This window comes from Pavona decussata, unplaced genomic scaffold (genome assembly GCF_977016875.1).
Source record: "Pavona decussata unplaced genomic scaffold, jaPavDecu1.1 SCAFFOLD_102, whole genome shotgun sequence".
Taxonomy (NCBI): Eukaryota; Metazoa; Cnidaria; class Anthozoa; order Scleractinia; family Agariciidae; genus Pavona; species Pavona decussata.
The window spans coordinates 5,624,665-5,641,088 of NW_028145517.1; the positions used below are offsets into that span (position 1 = coordinate 5,624,665).

General features: G+C 39.9%; 2 protein-coding genes across 2 annotated transcripts; both read left to right on the plus strand.

Annotated features, from left to right (window-relative positions):
- Window positions 1-4,078: 4,078 nt before the first annotated feature.
- Window positions 4,079-11,606, plus strand: LOC146471864 (uncharacterized). Its single transcript, XM_085120846.1, has 5 exons — window positions 4,079-4,365; window positions 6,689-6,939; window positions 7,414-7,525; window positions 8,491-8,729; window positions 9,933-11,606. The coding sequence occupies exons 1-5, from the start codon at window positions 4,287-4,289 to the stop codon at window positions 10,284-10,286; spliced, it is 1,035 nt and encodes a 344-aa protein (XP_084976972.1). The 5' UTR covers window positions 4,079-4,286; the 3' UTR covers window positions 10,287-11,606.
- A 993-nt stretch (window positions 11,607-12,599) lies between these two features.
- Window positions 12,600-15,344, plus strand: LOC146471865 (uncharacterized). The gene is made up of 2 exons (XM_085120423.1): window positions 12,600-12,853; window positions 13,186-15,344. Exon 2 carries the CDS (start codon window positions 13,259-13,261, stop codon window positions 13,691-13,693), a length of 435 nt encoding a protein of 144 aa, XP_084976549.1. The 5' UTR covers window positions 12,600-12,853; window positions 13,186-13,258; the 3' UTR covers window positions 13,694-15,344.
- Window positions 15,345-16,424: the final 1,080 nt, after the last annotated feature.

Here is a 16,424-nt window from a genome sequence, read left to right on the forward strand (position 1 = left end):
AGTTTTTATTTACGACGACCAGCCACACTTCCGTGCTCAAAGGGAGGACAGCTTATTAGCTGCATTGTGCGCGGCTTGCTTGTGTTGTTGGCTGTTGCCGCCTTTCCCAACATGGCATTGTTGATTTATTGGATAATTTGTACTCCCATTCCATATGAAAACGCGACACAAAAACACAGTTCAAATGGTGCGGTCCAGTTTGTGAATTGAAGTCAGAACAAAACCGACAACAAGTTTTATCAGTAAGCAAAACTGATCCAACCGGCAAGCACTGAAAAATAATTCACCGTATTTCCCTTAAGAAGACTATGGCCTTGGTTTATGTACTGTGAATACAGTACCCAATTTAGGCCAAGCCAATCTCAGTCAAGCTATAGCTAAACTAAGAGTTAAGAGTTTTAGATCGCAAAGGGACACAGTAACATTGTATCAAGCTCATCTGATTTAAATATTCATTTAATTTTCAAGTAAAATTTGTACTTATTTTAAATTTTTTTTCACATTGTCGTTCAGTCTACCTTCAGATAGATTCTAGACAAAACCCCAATTGCGGATATCATAATATTCTTACACATACTTCGCTTAATACTTCATTTGTTAATCATTTACGCCTAGTTGTGGTTTATTTCGATAAATATTGTAGCATTTTGTATTGACAAACTTGCCCCCTAATTTGCATGTCCACATTTAACGCGTTTTGTATCATTTATACTTGTTAAAATTTTTGAAAATCGTCGGCGAGATCTTTAAGCTATTTTAGCACCCTTTTTCTTCCCTTAAAGTAACAAGTTCGTGTTCAGTCGGATAGATAAGTAGTAAAAGCTCACAAAGGTGTGGCCACAGACGCAAAAAATTACCGTCAGTTTACTAGCCTCGACTGAATAATTACGAGTAAAAGTAATTAAAAGGTGACAACCTTACCATGAACGACATGATAAACAGGTGGACGTCAAAGCACTTTGATTCTGCTCTGAAGATTCAATGTACATAGTGTATATAGCCTTTTAATATTCAAAAGTGCACTGAATATTCTTCATTCGTAGTCAACAGATATCCTGCGATATACGTAATTTCGTGTGTCAGGGAGAAAAATGGCAAAATATAGACCGTCTCCAACTTTTCTGCAATAAAACTGTACTTTAATTTGTTATCAATGTGTTGAATAATAAAACAATTATCCTGCTCGATCCTGCGGAATATCGCCTGAGGTAATATCTTTACATGCCGTCCACTGGACAGTTTCTCCTTGTCTGATTTGACAGGATTCTTGTTTCTGTCTTCTGCTGATTATTTCGGTTCTAATCAGTTAAAAACAGAAAGCAAGACAACAAGCAAGGATGACAGTACGTGGAACTGAAAACTCAACGCGACAACGACATGATAGAATCCAAACTGACAGCTGTTTTGTCAAAACAGCTGTTCAGAGTTTACTCAGTTTTTGGCTTTCAGTTTGGACTCTATCATGTCGTTGTCGCGTTAAGTTTTTCAGTTCTATGTAGTGTCAGCCTTGCTTGTTATCTTTTGTATCTCAGTCCCTGTATGATCCCGCACACCATCCTTATCCCGTTGTATCCCGTTTCCCAGGCATAATCCATGGTGATCCCAAACTCGTTTTGCCTTAGCATAAAGTGAGTAGAAACCGTTGTGATCAGTTTATTGGGTCTGTCTTCATACAGCTGGAATAAACTTTATAAAGTCAAAGCAGGAATACCCTACGAGCAGATGCTCCTTGGTCTCCCTGTGCCGGTGGGAACCAACGGCACACACAGGGAAACCAAGGAACGTGTGCTCGCATGGTAAAACACAAACTAATCTCGTACCCAGATTTCGACATTCCCGAACCGACGACTGAGATCGGGGTACGAGATTAAACACAAACGGTTGTTAACTGACTTCTCAACAGAAATTGAGGAATTTATGACCAACATATGAACAGACTAATAAAGTAATGGATGAGATTCATCGTCAACAAGGGCAGTTGTCGCTTAGAGGCTTTGGAGGCCTATACTCATCTTACCCGACACTGATCAGCCGGCCGTTGAGTGGGACATGACCATTATAATTCGTTGAAGTTGACGCTGACCGGAAATAGGCTTTTAAACGTGTTTAAGCCTTCGTGTGAATGGGGTATTAGTAAATAAGGAGAAACGTTGAAAACTTTACAAACGTTGACCTACCGTAATAATTCGATTTAGCGCCCTCCTTCCAATAAGCGCCCCCCTTCGAATGTGTTTTTGTTAATAAGCGCCCCTATTCTGATAAGCACCACTGAAGTCATCGACGTCGAATAGATAAACTCATGAACATTCACCGTACCGTACACGTATACCGTTTATTACTGCTAAAATGAACAATTTTTTTAAAAGCAACTGAACTTTCGACGATTTATTACTGTTACAGTTTCTGTTATTGTTAGTTATTTTAATATTTATTAAAGTTTTGTTTTGAACATTAGGTTGTTTCTCAAAAAATTAAATAAGCGTCCTGTCCCGAATAAGCGCCCTCCCTTGAGGTACCAAAAGTAAATAAGCGCCCCGGGCGCTAAATCGAATCATTACGGTAGTTAGCACCCCCGTGGGGGGGTACTCCCTTATATGGGCTATATCGGTATGTGCGGCGCCAAAGGGTATGGCTTTTCAGCTGTTTTGGTCATAAATAGGGTATCCCTTTTAGCCATTTTGCCGCCATTTTGGTAATAAATAGGATATAGATTTTTGCACTCTAGTCCTGGGTTCGAATTTTTTTTAGAAGAAGCTACTTCAGGTCATAAATAGGGTAGGGAAAATCGTCGATTTTGGTCATAGATAGGGTAAGGGTTTTGGGAAGCGGGCCGCACACCCCTACCCAATTTTTTTTAGTACCCCCCCCCCCCCGGGTTAGCACAAAATACTGCCACCAATTCATACAAACGAATTCGCAAATACTTTTCGTATCGTGGGGTTTCATGTGATAACTGAGTTATCTTCCTATCGACGACTAGTGCATCAATTGCAAAAAGGAAATTGCGAAACGCTTGTCTAGCTAGCGTGAAGTTTTTAACACACTGAAGTGATTATAGTGTGAAAACTAGGTACGGTTTTGGTTGGAGCACATTGATCAAGTGACGCGTCTTTGACCAAACAGGAAAAATATTTGATAGATTACAAATATGTATAATTTTACTGGTCAAAGTTTTAGGTGAAAGAAGAGAAAGAAAAAGTCACACAAAAAGCAATTAATAACGTTTTAATCACTGGCGAGGAGTGCCGTATACAATCCGGCACCAAGAAATGTTTTTGGGAAATGTTACCACCGATTTCATTGATACGCAACCCTCGAATAAAAACTCCCGCGACCATTTGGCGATTCGCTTCCGTCAATCATGTGCTCTTATATGGTGTTATAGGTGTGCCGCTCTTGTTTTCAAAAATATGGCGGCCACTGTGTGGCCTGTTCGTTCGACATGGTTGCTTCTTAATCTTCAAGTTTACGTTGGCGACTGGTGTTTTTGCTCGTGCAGGGATTGAGCGCGATCGCTATAGCAAGACTTCCGAAAGTGGGGTTGACATTTGTGAAGAAAATTCGGAAAAAAATACAGAAATACCTCCACGGTTGATTAGCAAGCCCGGACGGGAAAAGCAAGACAAATGGACGGTAGGTGAAAAATTAATCGCATAAATCGGCATAAATAAACGAACATGCAATAGATGACACTGATCGCCTTTTTTTCATTTACAGCACCGCATAACGTATTGTTTATAAGGAGAGTAATTGAGCAATATCCAGGAGTGTACGAATATGAAATACAGAGATGGCTCAGTTCAGTACGCAAGAGGAATGACAGTCAGTGTGGCTTCCATCAATCGAAGCTCAAACCCCGCACGAGCAAATACACCACTCGCAAAGGTAAACTTGAAGAATAAGAAGCAACCATGTCGACCGGACAGGCTACACAGTGGCCGCCATATTTTTTGAAAATAAGAGCGGCATTTCTATAACACCATATAAGAAGCGCATGATTGACGGAAGCGAATCGCCAAATGCTCGCGCGGGAGTTTTTATTCGAGTGTCGCGTAGCAAAGAAATCGGTGGTAAAAATTGAACTTTGCATTCTGGGAACCGGGTTGCCAATCACGTCCTAACGTCATCCACTCATCGTGTTCCTAAGCAACATCAGGCTCAAGTTCATGCTCCACGCACGCTAGGAGCGTGAGGCCAGAAACGTTGCCTGCAAATTCATTAATTAACTACAGTTAAGTTACTTCGCAGGTAGCTCAGTCGATGTTCTCTCTCGCTACCTTGTAACCATGCTTGATGCCTTCCTGTTATCGTTTCTCTCAAACATCGTGCTTCCACTTCACTTCTTACAAAGTGTTGAAAGTAGTGGTGAGTCACTAATAGCTTTTAAGCGATTTCATATTTAGCCAAAACAGTGTGGAAAATCTCCAACTATACCGCCTGAGATCGGCTATATTAACTATCGTTGCCGGAGTCCTGGACAATTCTTCGCCAATTCTTATTTCATGGCATAATGTTTTGTTAGTGCATTAGGTTTCAGAAATACCTTCACCATCTAAAACTTTTGAGTCAAACCTCAAACTTTGGATAAATTATCTCCAGAAAAAGCGCCGGGTATTTTCACCTTTCTTAACATTTCATCGGTTCGCTTAAATACTTTATAACTGCGTTTGGTGACATGAAATAGAAAAATTAACACAAAACAAAGTAACTGAAAGCAAGAAGGGATAATTTACTCTTGTTTAATCTTTACATGAAACCATTAGGAGAGTGATTCTGCAGTTTAAAAACGCTTAATTATTGGTAACCATAAATGTGTCAAATTAATTCCTGTCTAGTAACATTTAGAATATGTCTCACCCCAATTTTCTATTTGCCAAAAAGATTATCCACTAGATTAAGTCCAAAACAGCGTCCCCACTCATGATACTGTGATCATGAAACTTACACTTGCATTTTTTATCCAAATTCTTTTGAGCCTAGCTGCAGAGACAAGTTTTTACAACAACCTTGATGTTTGCGGCTTAAATTAAAATTAACTATGCTAGGAGATTGACTTTCCATCTTTCTTATGCAAAAATACCTTTTTTAACACAATGGCTTTACAAACTTGTAGAGGATAAGATTGAATCCCAAACACCTGCAAACTTAGTCATAATCAAGTATCGCTAGCATACAACATTTTTGTTAGAGAAAAATTCGAAAATAAATGTCATATATTATTCAGCGATAGTAAATTAAAGGCTTCTTCTCGATGGAATCACGAACATGGTAAAGGCTTGCGATTATGTCGGTTTGCTGATTTTGCGAAATTTAGTCAGAAGTGCCCTTCAATAGAGTGTTCATTAACGCCATGTAACATTCCCGAACCAACTGAGATCTGGCTACGAGATTAGCTTTTGACAAGACACACAAACAATACAGCGAATCAATCACAGGTCGAAATAAATACATGCAAGTACCCGGGGGGGGGGGGGGGTACACTGGATTTCAAGTGACGGGGATGATCGAATGGGGGCAAAAATTAAGACCCAAAAAGAAACCTAGGGCTTCCAACAAAACCCAAAAAAATCCCTGGACCAAAACTTAGCCCCCAAAAAATCCCATGCCGAATTTCCGAGCCTTAACATTTTTCAGAAAGCATTAAATGATGATGTTGGTTTATTCATCATACCATCTGAAGTAAGCTTTTCCGCATCTGGTAGTCATTCTAACAACACTCGAGACACCCAAGAACATCTTTTGTTTCAACAACAACATTATGCAGAATAACAACGCGGCCGGGATACGCGGGCACTACCACGAATCTTCAGATTGTTTTTCTACTTAAATCAAGTCTCCCAAAAAAATACTTGCTAAGTTTTCCTACCCCAAAAAAATCCCGGAATCGAAAATTTCAAACCCAAAAAAATCCTTCGATCATCCCCGTCTATTGAAATCCTGAGTACCCCCTGGGGCAAGTACCTGCATACTGAGCGCGGGAAAAAACGGGCGTAAGCAATTAATATAAGTCACGATTGGTTTTTTAAAATGTTACTTATTTTCAATGACTGAGCAAGTGACACGAGTTTTGCCAACCAATAACTGAGATAAGGTAAAACCTTTAATTATCACGAACCAGGTGCCGGGCTCCTGCATGCACGAACGAGTTTAATTTCAAGTGCCATAAATGATTTATCACATGAACAAACAATAGTGTAATAGTTGAAACTCTCCTGCATGGAGAGAAACAATATTCGAACTGAAAAACTCATTACCGACAAACACAGCGAAAACAACAAAAAAGCGAACTTTGTTCAGCTAAGCTGAAGTCAGCGTTCACAACCTTTAATTTCTATGTCTACGTAAGAGCCTCACAGAAAGAAGAGTCAGGATATTTGAGTGTTTAAACGGCTTTCATCACGAATTTTCTCATCAAAATCGGATTCCTTTTACTTGTAGAACATACTGGGAAGACAAATTTTCAGGTGTGAAATCACGCTAAAATCATTCAAATCATCGCCGATTGAGTTGAATGAGAAAATCGCCTTACCCTTTATCGTCGATTAGGGATACACTCGCAAGACGGATGGTCGGAATACAGGCGAAGCATGCGGTAGGGGGTCCAGCATGTGTTCTTCTTATTAGACTATCTCTGAGACATGACAAATTAAAAGAATGATATTGTTGTCTTCTTCTGCTGTTTCACCAGAAGTATGCCGGGAATTACAATACGTGCATAAGATCACGGGCAAAGCCCTCGAAGGACACGTGATTAAAACCATACAAGTACAACATGATGATCAGTGTGAGTTAAGCTGTTTTGTGGAGCTGGAGTGCATCTCTTACAACCTAGGACCTCTTCAAGTTAATGGCCACACTTGCGAGCTCAGCAAATCGGATCATCTCCGTCACCCCAATGATTTTGTTACCAAGCCAACTTACATATACAGTGGAACTAAGGTACAGTCATGGTTATTTAATGTTGTTTGGCTAGTTCAGCTTCTCTGAAATACTAAGTGGTTAAATGTTTTATGACGTCAAAAAAGTATTCAGGAAGAATTTTCCAATGGGCGAAGAACAGCCTTGTGCCCAGTCGTCTTTGGCCGAACGTGACGTCATCTGTTGAGCTGATCGGGAAGACGCGCCCAGGACGCCTCGCGCCATCGCGCTCGGTTCCAAGCCTCTCGCCTGCTCGATAAGCCTGAGAACGAGGATGGGCCGAAAATGGTTTATTGCACCTTGAAACTTCTTTGCTCTTTTACTTTTATTTTTCTTGATGCAGAATGAATGCAGATATACTTGCCCTCCTCTAGCCCACCTCGTTACCTCCTTATTTGTTGATAACCGTCGAAGCTTTGCACAGAGTGATAGCTTAGTCGCATAATCAAGTAAAACCATTTGTCTTCTTACACCTTTTCTAAATTGTTCATATAGAACAGTTGTTCATCCAGTCCATGTCTAAACAACGCCACCTGTCTTTCCTTGAACTCAGCAACTTTCCAGTGCTTATGTCCCGCGGGATTTACCGGGAGAAACTGTGAGACGGGTAAGTCAGGTGACACAGTCAAACTTAATTCACAATGAACCCTTTATGTAAGCTTCGTAAGCGGTAAGCGCCAGATTCATCAAACATTTGTTAATTTTGTATTTGCTCGAATGTGTTCCTTTTCTGCAGACTTAAACGAATGCTTAGCAAAACAATACAACTGTCCCCTGCACGAAACCAACCTCGTTCCCAGGGTATCTTCTGGAGGGACCCTGGGAACGAAGTTGACACAAGACATGTATGAACACTGTGGGCTCACACAAATGTGACGTCAGCGTTTACTGTAAACTCGAAAACATCTAACGGCGTTTGCGACAACTGATATTAGGGAGCTTAAGCAACGACGACGACAACGGCAACGAAAACGTCACCCGAAAATATATCTTTATTTCATTTGTGCTACTTCGCGATTATTTCAACTCGCTCAACTTTTACAGAAACGGCGAACTATCCAGGAACCAAGTTGGTAGGAGTGGCGTAAAAGTTAAGGAAGAAAATGAAAAATTCACCGTCGTGCGTTCACGTTCTCCACAAAACCTTAAATGTGGTCATTTCGCGTTGTTGTTTTGCAGAGGACGGCAGAGAAATGTACCAAAATGTAAAACGCATGTGCAGAGCGATTGTTTTTGCTCATTAAACCTATTGCTTTGCGGCGTTGTCGTTGTCGTCGCCGTCGTCGTTGCTTAAGCTCCCTATTATGACCCATTAACGATGACACTAAACGGAGGAAGAATCACTCGCATGCTGTTTATTCGGTTCTCGCAAATTAAATTCTCCTCACGACAATGTACGAGTAGCCAATATATTGGCTCCTCTGATATCATTATGTTCCAGGCGAAATTCATCAGTAAACACTGAGTCATTACTTTAACTTCCTCCCGCATAATGAGCATCAGGTTATGCTGGCTCGCGCCATTTTCTATGTTTTACAAATAACTTTAATTCCTCGTTCAATAACCGATTAGGAAACAGCTGCCAAAAGATAAAAGCAGCGTTCCCGGATGCTCCCAGTGGAATGTACTGGATACAGACGGATAGCGGGCTCAACAAATACTTGGCCTACTGTGATATGACGTCATTTGGAGGGGGATGGACGATGTGTTATACAACTGGGAACCTTGTCAGTCTTACCGGGCAAGTGATGTATGACGAGAATCTGCCTTACGGAGGAAATGGTTACAGAACTGACTGTAGGAACATTCAGGTAAGCAAGTATTTCCTGTTTTAGCACCAAGGACTTTATAACCCACGCTTTATATTACACTACAGTCAAATCAAATATAGTTCAACCTCATGAATAGCTTGCCAAATACGCAAGAGAGAAGTTCTTTATTAACCGTCGAAATTAATTTCGCGTTTGTTTTGGTTTTGCTTTACTATGCTCTATGATTGGTTAGAAAAATTTTGCGCCACTTTATCAACCAATAAGAATCCAAACAAATTATGACTTGCTCGTACGCGTTTTCCCGCGCTTGGCGCCGGCTACATGTATTTGCTATCGAGTTCTGATTGATTTATTGTGCTGTTTGAGACTGTTTTGATTGCTCAGAGTATACTTTGGTTTTAGTTTTGCGACTTAGGGCCTCTTCATATGAGCCCGGTCGACCGGGCTGGCTCGGTTTCCGAGATCTCGCCTCGCCACTCTTTTCTTTACAAAAATTTCGATGTGTTCATATGAGAGGGCGGGCTGGCCCGGTTACCAAGATCTCGCTTTTTGCGACCGAGATCTCGGTAACCGAGCTGGAAATTTTCCCATATGAACACTCCAGCCCGGATACCGGGACTGACCGAGACGAAACAATTTTAACTGAGCATGGCTTGTAATTAAGGTCGCTGACAAGTCAGGGAAATTGTTTTTACACAGGGTTAACCTCCCGATTTCCCTATTTAGGATGTTTTTGTATTTGTGTTGAAGCCTCCTGAATGAATGTTATGTTAAGTCGGAACGCGGGTCCACGGGTATTTTGGGCCTTCAGGACATTTTTCATCTCGGTAACCGGGATTAGATTTCCCATATGAATAGAAGACAAAATTCGTTCTGCCTACCGGGCCAGCCCGGTAACCGGGCTCATATGAAGAGGCCCTCAATTGAAAACCTCTCTAAAACCAGTACCAAAGTAATTCTCTAACCAATCACAACAGACGTAAAAAGTCCAATGCACCAATCAGAATTCTAATACAAATAACCAGCGACAAGCGCGGGAAAACGCGTCAACCCTGTCAGTGGATTCACGCTCAAGAGGCTACATGTTGCACTTTTTTGTTTTATTTATAATTTTTAACCGCACACGTAAAATAGTCGCAATGCAAGGAAAGGTTTTGTTTCTAACTTGGAAAAAGTTAGAAACAATTGGCACATTTAAGACCTAATTAATATAATTCACGTACGTGCCTTCCTTTTTTGCAGTTTCACGAGATTCTTTTTGTGGATGAAACAACTGGAGATAAAGCTTTCTTCACGTACAAGATTAACTCCACTCTGGTAGCCGAGGGAAATTATGGAACACTTTTACCAGGACTGTTTGATGGGGGCGGAAAAGCGAACACAAGCTTTGAATATCAACTGCTGATCTGTGATATGTGGTTCTACTCAGGCTTTTTCGTATCCGTTTACGACAATAATTGCATCAAGCGATGCGGGGACTTAGTCTCACCTTACTTCCGGTCAGCGGCAAACTCGAAATATTTTAGAGGAGTTGCCTTCAACGTAAATGGTCATCGTGCACTGAGCAACCGCCTGATCAGCGTGGGATTAAGATGAATTCAGGTCTGTAAGGCCTGTTTCTCTCCCGTTTTCTTCGCCCACAGCAAACTTACTCTCACTTGAAACCAAAACTAAACAAAAACAGAAAACAAACAAACAACAGCAAAAACAACAAAACACCGTAGACGGCACCGGACGGAAACGTAAGGACTTCTAAGCTAGGTGTTATTACCAAAACTGATTTTATTATCATGTACCTAGAAACAGGACAAAATGGCAATTACACAGTGTTAAGTAGCTGTTGCCATATGATATAAACCACGTGCAAAGACTAACGCACAAAGAAAATTCTGTCAAAAGCCTTCTCGTATTGTCACACTCTGCTTGACCTCTGTGCATGCCGGCGGAGAAGGGTGAAGATTTGCCCTCCGTTGTACTTCAGGGCCCGGTTGTTCGAAAGGCGATTTATACGCTAATCCTCGATTGCAAGTTATATTAACTGAGGTTTTCATCTCGTTAAAAATGATTTTAAATAAAGGCCAATTTTAAGCTAATTATAAAGAAAGGTCTTAGTCAAAACTGAGGGACAAAAATCTTTTTGAAGAATGTCTATTCAGATTAGAATAATAAGCATCATAAACACTCGTGTAAGGAAAGTATAGTTAATTCAGTGGACATGTCGTTCTTACATGGTGTGGTATACGGTATTTATAATACATATATAATAACTTATTAAAGATGTTCATTTAATGAGAACATGGCTTGTTTGCTGTTTCATCTTTTCATACCCTGATGAGCTTGAGTTTAATATGATGGCCTAACACTACATAGTGAACTAGACTGCACTGAAGACAATATCCAATGGAAGTGAACCAGCCATACTTTTACATAGCTTCACTGTAACTGATCTATTATATAAAAGGGGCAAAGTAAGTTAACTAGTGTAAAAGCAAGGAATACCGTACTTGATGTGAAAATATGGTGTATCGGTTAGCACGTCTGCCTTGAATGCAGCCTGATACCATGGTTCGAGTCCTTGCCGGCAGCCTGATTACGTTTTAAAATTTCCATTATCATCAACTACTTATTATGTTAAGGGTGTACAAATATGACTTGTCAATACTTTGCTTACCATATTGTCCAGGTTTAGTCATCATTTATTTCTCTGGGAGTTAACCTTAGTTTTATAAGCCCCATGGTTTTTATTAGGTTCCCTCGCCACTTCTTTTCTATCTCTTGTATTTTAATCACTGTAACTTTGTAATCATTGGTAATCATTGTGATTATTGTAATTTATTAATCATTGTAACTTAATTGTGTGTGGCAAATAAACTAAATAAAACTAAATAAAGATGCAAAATTTCCTTCAAATATAAGCCGAACCTTTTTTGAAGCGTAAAACTCGCTTCGATAACTGAAGCGTCCCACCCCCCTTCCCACCCCTCCCTTCCGAAAATAAGCTAACCAAAAAAACCTTTTGGACAAATAAAAGTCCAGAGCTTATCAGCGAATTTTACGACGGTAATTTGACAAAACCCCAATGGTGGTTAAAAATTGTGACAGCTTTGTGAGATTTTTCAGTTGCTCCCTGAGTCGTCACGTTGGAGCTGAAGCCTTTCACTCGTTTGTGTTAAAATGAAACTGCTAAGATATGGACAGACTACGCGAGCAAAGCGGGGAGTTCACTCTCCAATCGCTCGACCGACCCAATTTTTTCAATAGGTGAGAAAAAGTTCCCATTTCAGATTGCTATATACAGTTAAATACACATCTTGCATCTTTGCATCTCGCTGCAAAATGTCAGTCACGGAAAAAATATAATTATAATTTAGCAATGCTGATACTTCTTTTCTTTTCGTGGTCTAAACAATACGACACGGGGGAGTGGGGGGTTGGGCAAAATGTCCGTGGGTATCGAACCACGCTTTTAATCAAAAGAGAGACACGATAACACGCCATCTTTCCTTTCTTTTGACATGGACCTCTTATGCAAGGAAAAAAGGTGCCGTTGACATTGTTTCTTGTTTTCACGTTGGGTAAGCAAAGTACTGCCATGCTAGCCTGCCTCTCCTCTTCCCGTTACGGGAATAAAATCATTATAAATTTACAAGAGAGGACATTCTTCTTGAAATTTATAATTACACGTACACTGTTCAGTATAAGATCATTCCAGATTCAGTCATTCAATCTTAAATGCAAAAATTCAAGAGTTTGCTCAGGAAAGAGCAACACCTATTGATAAAAATCAATAAAAATTCAATGTCTAGGTAATCGTGAACGTCATCATCCCCACCTCACCCCGACTGGAATCTGTAAAGCACGGGCGGGAATTTTTCGCGCCAAAGCTGGCATCCGGTGGGCGCAGCAAGTGAGTGCGAGAACCCTCACATATTTGTGTTTTTTTTTTTTTTCAGAAGTTTTTCAGGTCATCCACCGGTCATCCATATTCATGGTATCGGTCACGAGTAACGCATAGGATGAGTACTGCTACGTCATGAATTTTATTTTGGAACATGACGTCGCTTAGACTTTACGTCGACCGCTGAAAGCTGTTGAGACGATATAGATTGAGTTGAACATTCGTGTATTTGTGTCCCTTTAGTTTGGATAAAGCACATAAAGAGGTGGGTCTTTAACTGGTTTATAAAAGTTAGATTAAGGTTAAACAATCTTTTAAAAGACCTTGGCTGTAAATGGTCGTTTTGCGAACAGTATATCCTAAAAATTTGCATGGCAATGTGCCGTTTGACATTGAGTTACGACTAAGAAATTTCACCATTCCAGCGTTGTACTTAAACAACTTTAAGCTTATAGAAGTTTCAGTTTTTCAGCTTAAGCTCAAGTAAGGTATTCTTTTAACTAAGGAGACCATTTGGAAACCGAAAACGACGGCTAAAATGACTTTGGTTTGCTAAGCAAATTAATTAGTAAGCTTTACTTACATACAAACTTGCAGGGTGTACAGTCGTCGACAGGTGGGTGAATAACAAGCAAAATTGCCACAAGGAGAGTGAATACACTAACACACAATGAGTTATCCAGCGGCTCCTCCACCTTATAACCCAAGTGCTCCACCACAAGGCAGCGGAGGAATTGGATTTGAACAATACCAACAAGGAAGTGCTCACAATCCCCCACCGCCATATTCAGCGCAGCCATATCAAGCACCTTATCCGCAGCAACAGTACGGCTATCACCAGCCTTATGGCCAGCCCCAACACATCTACACCCAGCAGCCTAAGACTGTGTATGTCTATGGTGATCAACACAGACGAAGACATGATGACGATGCTGCCGAATGCTTTCTTTGGGGACTGTGTGCGGCGTTTGTGTTGTTGTCTACTCGACAGCTAAGCGTTGTTGTTATATCTCATTTTAAAACTACAAAGGGTAGTTCGATGAAAGGAAACAGCCACGATAGACTTTTTTACTTCACGCTATTTCAAAAATTAGAAGGAATTTGAAAATTCACTTTCGTCTCGTATTACGTGTTTTATTGCGTGTATTAATATAAATTTTGTTTCAGCTTGAATATATTAGCAGGTTGTGTTTGCCATTTATGGCAGATTGATTATGTAAATTACTGGCTTATATGTCAACTGGACAAGAACGTTAATGAATTATTATGAAATATTTTTCTTGTCTTTCTTGTATTTCAAATTGATTGATTGAACCTTATAGCAATGTTCATTGTACAAAGACATGAGCAAAATGCAGTTTAGCTATGAATATTATAGAGAAAAAGATATCTCAAAGGCAAGTTTATATTTCCTAGCCACAGTAAATTAAAATTCATTCTATGTAAAAATACTGGCCTTAAATACTTGTAAATGTAGATTGATTGCCAACAACTACCTGCACCTTACAAAGGCTACAAACAACTTGTTGACAACATCACTAAAACAGACAAACAATAGACAAACTGACTAATTTTGCTATAAACAACAGGCAGATTTGATAAATAACAAAAGATGGATTGACAAATGCACGTGAATCACTTTTTACAGTCTTTACAACCAACAGAGCCATTAATTATAATATCATGGCATTACTGACAGATGACCAGTAATATCACAACTTTGTTGACTGAGAGACGTTTACAACACCTACTGATCATTCACAAATTATTTGGTGATATTTCTTCTGCTCAGGTTGTCAAAATGTCAGTCAATGTCACCACAAACTACCCTTCTCAGGATTACACGTACCTGGATGATATACCTTCTTATGATACCAGATGTTGTAAAATGTTAAATGCATGTTGTAAAGCCCCAATCCCACAGTAGAAATCCTGCACCCCCTCTCAGAACTGCATCAGCTTGTTTGAATGGTGTATCCAAACTTCAGTGATGCACATTAGAACAGTTTTCAATCAAGACTCTTACAACCAAAGCCAAAGTAAGCTTAATCACTGAATCCAGTCAAGGCAGATGCAGACATTGATATTACATTTGAGAAAATGTGTGAAACAGAAACCAAATTGATTTTGTTTGTTAGTTGAGGAAGGGACAAACTGATTGTAGTAATGGCTTGATACTGTCAGTGGTGCACATTTGCTTTGTGGGTTCTGGAATGGTACAAAGGCCAATCTTGGATGTACACACTCATTACCACAGGGGAAAGCATCTGACCTCATAGGCCTCCAACTCCTTCATGGTGACCAGATACTATCCTCAGGGCTCAGATGGTTTGGCCATAAACCAGTGTGCTATACAGCACCTGGCAAAGCAGGAAACTTTTCTCCATGCAGATTTTTCAGTAAAGCTGAAACCTGAGAATCGTGCGAAACCAGCAAAACATGAATTACTACACACTTGATTGAAAACTGCCCTTAAAAGTGAAACTGTGATCCATCTATATGTGTACCCATATATGATATCCATGATGGTGTTGTGCCATGTGTGTGTGTGTGTCAGGGCTGTCAATTCTCCCGGGGGAGACTCCAGATTTTGAACTGTATCTCCCAGTCTCCAGATTTCTGTCTGTAATCTCCAGATTTTAAACTATATCTCTCGGTCTCTAGATTAATGTCTGTAATATCCCAGTTGATTGCCAAAGTGTGCTATTAGTGGTAGACTCGATTTGCCTAGAATAAAATCTCAAATGTTTATCGTTGTTTCAGCTACTGTTTCATAGAAAAATATTCCTTTAAAATAGTCCCCCCACTGAAGCCGAGAACGTAGCCTTTATGCCACGCCCCTGTGAGGCGCTTTGTTGGTGCTGGCTGGGAATTGATATTCTCCATATTTGAAGACGTGGGAGGTTGACAGCCCCTGGTGTGTGTGTGTGTGTGTGTGTGTGTGTGTGTGTGTGTGTGGGGGGGGGGGGGGGGGGGTCAGGTACATTCTTTAAGCTAAAGATTACCAGAGTTTGTTTTGAAAACAAAAACCTCAACTTCCCTGTCACTTTTAAAAGTGATTTTCCCCAGACATTTTTTGCAGACTGTAGCGCTTATGAGAGCAAACAAGTTATGTGCTCATTCTGCAACCTTTGTTTTCCATGACTGGTAAATGTTGGTTTCCCCAGTATAGGTGCCCTTTTAATGGCAACCTTTCCCATGGTTTTGTATTTTATTCAAGTCTTGGTTCTTATTCACTATGATAAATGACATATTACTCTGTGAGAAATTATTTAAACTTTGTTTTAGAGTTATGCTCACATAAAGACAAAACGCTTTTGATCACATATTTTGCATGATTTCAGCCTACAGTGTATTGTTATTAAGTTATGCGCTGTGAAACAAAATATAGTGTGATTCAATTGCTGTTCATATTATATTTAGTGAAAGTTGGATAAGTTTTCAAGAATGTGGTACGTACTACTACCAATAATTATTTAGTCATTGATTTCAAATATTAAAAAAAAATTGTTGTATAAAGTTTCTGTCGTGGTATTAAATTAAATTTAAGACTGAGTTTAGTGTTACTGACAATAATAAACTTTAGTGCGAGCTGTAGTAGCTACAGTAGCTAGTGTGACAAGCAATGTTGCGTGACATCATCATATCACTCTCAGGGTTTTATTTTTGGGGGCTGGGGGAGTACAAATACCGAAAACAAATACTGAGAAGTTTTCCCAGAGGAAAAAAAAAAAAACAAAAAACGTGCGCAACGACACGAAGCATAGAAATATCCCTGAATTTAGCGAAAGAGAATTCATACAAAGCTTTTAATTTTAGTGACCAGTAAAGATTTG